This window comes from Wasmannia auropunctata, unplaced genomic scaffold (assembly GCF_000956235.1).
Source record: "Wasmannia auropunctata unplaced genomic scaffold, wasmannia.A_1.0 LD336116.1, whole genome shotgun sequence".
In the NCBI taxonomy this organism is placed as follows: domain Eukaryota; kingdom Metazoa; phylum Arthropoda; class Insecta; order Hymenoptera; family Formicidae; genus Wasmannia; species Wasmannia auropunctata.
The window spans coordinates 109204-114561 of record NW_012026774.1 but is presented as its reverse complement, the minus strand read 5'-3'; the positions used below and the strand labels follow the sequence as shown (position 1 = coordinate 114561).

At 38.3% G+C, this 5358-nt stretch overlaps 1 protein-coding gene across 1 annotated transcript in view; it reads right to left on the bottom strand.

Annotated features, from left to right (window-relative positions):
* Positions 1–5190: 5190 nt before the first annotated feature.
* LOC105448216 overlaps positions 5191–5358 on the bottom strand; it is a 3650-nt gene continuing 3482 nt past the window's right edge. Inside the window, exon 3 of the mRNA XM_011686676.1 lies at positions 5191–5341. Within this exon, the coding sequence (XP_011684978.1) occupies positions 5191–5341 (151 nt within the window). The remainder of the gene's footprint in view (positions 5342–5358) is intronic.

Sequence of the window (5358 nt, the reverse complement as noted above, 5' to 3'; positions counted from 1 at the left end):
TACATGTTCCTCACTTAGCAGTCCCTGCGGCCGCAAATTGCACCGCCGAATCTACCACCTCCATTGATTTTCGCCCTATATTAACGTGTGCACAAGGCACGACGAGGGACTCTCTTCTAAATTTTTCAAGTACTATTACCACGTCACTGCGTCAATCGATTTTTCATTAGTTTGGACTTAGAATATTTTTGCGTACTGACAATTTATTATTCGGACTTAGACTCCACGCGTCAAAATCGGTCTAGACAAAGTAGATTCGCGTGTACAAACACTCTAGAGCTGTTCCCCTGACAAATTCAAGATACTCCCGAGCCGAGACGAGCCATGCGATATTCCAAATTTGTGAAATTGTAAGTAACCGTCTTTATTAAATCTGAAATTGTAAGTAACTATTTCTTATTGAATTTGAAACTGTAAGTAACTATTTCTTATTGAATTTGAAACTGTAAGTAACTATCTTCACTGAATTTATAGACTGTGCGTGACAATCTTTATTAAATCTTTTCTAAATTTAACTAAAAATTGTAACAATCATAAACTATATTATAATATTACTTCTTTTCTTTAACTTCTTTTCCTTAACATAAAATATATTGTTATATCGGATCATTAATATTCTCTTTAGAAGTGGCATCAGATACTGATTTATTTTAACATTACTTTATTACTGAACATTAACTGTCAAGAGCTAATTAAATAATTTACAACTGCATATTCATTATTCATAACATTAATTTATTTACAGAACGACTTGAAGTGTTCGTTAAAAGTGTTATTGAAGTGAAGCGATAATACGTCATCGTTGAACTTTAACACGAGAGTTATACTCCATCGTAAAATAAAAGTATTCTTTTATGAAGATTTATTTAAACCCACGAAGTAATTATTATAATTTAATTATTGACTTCAGAGTTTCCGTGTGACGATTTGAGTCTCCGAGTGCTCTGTTGTTAATATTTTATTGAATGTTAGTGTCTTAAGGCGAGCGTATCCGCGCTTCGAGTTGCTGACAGTTATTAAATATTTATTCATTCACTTCACCAGTCCAATTAAATTCATTAATATTTCTTGCCCGATTTTAACTTGAATATCAGTGAACAAACCACTTCAAGCGATTAATTTAATATTTTAATAAACTTATGCTTGAATAATCACAAGTTAACTTTGATATATTATGTTGTGCCCGGGGGTTGAGGGGCACAAAAGAGAATCCGACTCCGCGGGGGAACGGGACTTCACTTTATAATAAAATACTCCAACTTTCAAGCTTCATAACTCAAGATTTATTTCATAAAAAAATATTTTATTTATGTGTTTTGGAAAGTTCTCGAGGCGTGCTATAAGAACATGTAATAAAAAATTGGGGGTTCCATTTAAAAAATTCAAAGTGACCTTGTCCTGACCTTGACGACGCCACTCAGGGTCAAACCAATGTTATCATCTTATGTCCCCCTCGAAGTCCGAGAACTTTTGTCTGAAAAATTTTTCTCTCCCGGGCTTGATTTTCGAGATATTCGACTGAATGGATTAAAATGGTCCACCCTGTATATTCTTTAATTCATGTTGGTTCACAGATTTGATTTCTTTTAACACCTTCACCTTATTTACGACAAGTAGATTAAATTTTTACGACACGAACGTCAGGACCGGTCGTGTCAAGACGGACGTAAAAGACTGACCGCCCGCGGCTTATCGTTGCGCGTACTTATTACTACGCGTTGCCGCGTCAGCGCTCAGCATTTCGGTAATTGCATTGCGAGACTGTTCTCGGTACGTCGCGGTTAACGTTCTTTGATTTATTGTATTTTCGAATATAATGTTATTGCTAATTTTGCGCCGAATGCCTAGCCGGCTCGAATGCTTATTAATTGGTTCTTAAAATGCTGATTGTTGCGAGGGCATCGACCTCGCGACAATTATAATAAATGAAGTGTCACATTTGACATAAATGAGTGAACGATCTATTGGCTCTTCAACTGACAGTTTAAGAACGAACTATATTTTAATTTCATGCCATACTTCCAAAGTGAATTAATTATTTGTTAGTGAGAACGACCCTCGATAAATAAATAATTTTGAATGAACATTATCTTATTACGAAACTATTTGGCGTGCGTGTCGAGACTACGTACGATATTATAAAACATTGATGATTTACGTGCCTGAAACTGAGCTATTACTTCGAATTAATTGAATTTTAAGACTTTGAGGATATGCCTTTAACGTTTTTAAATATGAGTTATTACTATTGTGTTGCCTAAAATATTATCTTGAATTAATCGAATTTCAAGATTTTGGGAATTGCCTTTAATGCTCTTGAATTTGAGTTATTACTGTTGAATAGAAACGTTATAACCCTTGTGTTGCCTGTCAATTTGATATTCATGAATCATAGAACATGATTATTATTATTATTATTATTTTATTATGCCTCACTTATAACCCTTTACGAATTCAATTGTTTTTTGACGTATCGTTTTATTTTTTAACTGAATTTCGAACAAGGTTTACCCTTGACATTTGTGCTGAGCCGTTGCAGTAAATACATTGTACAAATTTAATAAAATATTGTATTAAATAATTATCAATTCTAAGCCATCCTAACCCTGATTACTGTATTGACAGACATTAATAGATTAATATTCTATTGAAATAAAACACGAGCTGAAACAGCTGAATCTTTGACATGGAAGGACAGGCTAGTTCTTCAATATCTGTAAGTGCTGAATGAGTGTTATAACTATCCTTTCGCGTAAGCTTTTAATTAAACTCGAGTTATTTGATCGTGTCGCAATCACACGCGATATTACTATTCGACAGATTGTGGCTGCTTAATTGGAAGTTACCGGTATCCATTTAGAAGTAAATTACATTTTTGTTTAAATTCTTGTTGATGCCTTTCCATTCCTTGCGGTTCGGCTTAGCGAGGGAGAGTATCTGCGCTTTAAGAGCCAAAACTGCCCCTTTCCTTTAAGATTCGGCTTAGCGAGCGAGAATATCAGCGCTTTAAGAGCTAACTTCCCCTCTTTGCATTATCCTACAGAATACCAAAGGAAACATCGATCAGGCAGGAAACAACGAAAAAAGGTTGAAAGAGCAAAACTTAAAGCTGAGCTGGGAATACCTCACGTTAGAGAGCTTCCATTAGCCATTCGTGAAAGGCCAATAGAGAGGCCTATTGCAATTGTTAAACCAATAATTCGGCCACCGGTGCAACAACCAGCACCACAACATGGACGACTCCGCGTCCCAGATAGACCGGATGTCATTACTGTCGACTTAACTGAAGATGAAGCTGACCGGGTTTAGCCTTTGTTACCGCAACTACAACCATTAAATTTGCAATATCATCTTCATCCTCTTAATCCGCGAATTCTTCCGCGAATAATTAACATTCAAACTATTCGTGTCCCCCTTTGGATTCCTCCCCCTGTTGATCCGGAAATTGACATTGCAGACAAAGATACTTTAGATTATAGCGACATTAATAAGCGCCAATAGAGTTAGAGAATCCGCAAATTCAAGGTCAAGAAGAACCTTTTAATACAATCGAAGATAATAACGCCACTATTCGTCGCTTTTTATTAACTATTGACCCGAATGATTTGGCTGAAGCCTCAACTAGCACACAGAATTGATTAAATAAAGTATTCGTAAATTTTGAAACACGTAATTATAATTTCTCCAGGATTCCCCTGCTTCTCCTGATTCTCCGGATTCTCCAGAATCTCCAGAATCTCCGGAATCACCGTATTCTCCAGAATCTCCAGATTGTATAGGATCGACATCACCAGAACAAGAATAGGGTTCGTCAAGAGTAATAAGGGACGAACGTTGGTACTCGAGCCGACTCATCTTCCGCATGAGAGTATTTGCTTATGTCTAAGTAAAGATTTCTTTCGTACATCTGGATATAATAAGATTATTATTATAAAGCCTTGTTTAGACAATCAGATGGAAAGTTAAATAAATAATTAAAATAAATAACAGCCTCGAATAGAATTATTTAAATAAAGATTTTATTGAACCACATTCTCGTTTTCTACCTCTCCTCTATCGCAGCAGTTCAGGTTCTCTCCATCCCAAGTAAAGCCGGTGTAAGCAGGTTGACCTAAAACAAAAGAGAACCAGGTAACCTGTCGCTCTAGACGTGACAACGCAAAGTGAAATCGTCGGATTCACGCTACCGCCGCGTTTCTAGCACGAAAACGTCGAGTTTTGGAGAACGCAAAGTGAAAACGTCGGATTCAAGCTCCCGCCGCGTTTCTAGCACGAAAACCTTGAGTTTCTCTCTTTGCAGCGTGGAAACGTTGGATTCGCGCTCCTGCGGCGTTTCTACCACTCAAACGTCGAGTTTTGGAGAACGCAAAGTGAAAACGTCGGAATCGCGCGCCCGCGACGTTTTTATCACGTAAACGACGAGTTTCGTTGTTTGCAGCGTGGATACGCCGGATTCGCGCTCCCGTGGCATTTTTATCACGAAAACTTCGAGTTTTGCAGAACGCTGTCACGTCCCGGAAGACGATCGACTTCCTTTTCTACGTACCTCGCGAAAAGGGCGATTGCCCTCGTTTCTTTTAGGGATTGGTACCCTGGGATGTCCGAGAGCTGAGATCTTTCCTTCGTTGTAGAGATCAAGGACTTACCAATAAGAGATTAAGAGATTAATAAGTAAAACTCGATTTATTCTTTCTTGAAAGTTACACTCGAAAGAATAGAGTATAGATGAATTATGTAACTGTAGATATGTATATATGCCAATAATGGTTATTATACACGATAGAAATAGCGGATAATTATCTTTATAAATTATAACGTTTGTAACTATTGGTTGTGAATAAAAATATTAATAATCGTCAAAGTAACCTCGAAAAAGTATACAATTATGTGATATAGTTATATATATATATATATTGTGACGGGACGTCCCTTTTCGGACCGTCCGTCACAAGGGATCTACGGACCCGACCGCGGGCGGTAGTTTCGAGTCCTGCGTCCTTCCGATTTTCGGAGGCGGACGCGTGGCGCGGGCCGCGGGACTACATTTGCGTGGCTCCCGCCGCCCGAATACCGAGTACCGTTCGTAATCACTCTTTTAGTTCCCGTAGCGATCTCGAATATTTGTTATACCGTATCGGCGGCTCCCGGAAACATTGTAGAATATTACCCGTCTCACCGACGCCGCAACGACTAAGAGAGAAGGATCCCAAGGACCACGAGGGCGGAGAAGACACCACCGAGGGAACCACATAGACAGGTCGTATCTCTAGTCCGCGTTCCTCTCCTCCATTTAAGAGCGATTAAGCTGCTGAGCTTCCTTCCAGATTCCGGTGCGAACCAGCTAAGGCGAGAATACAG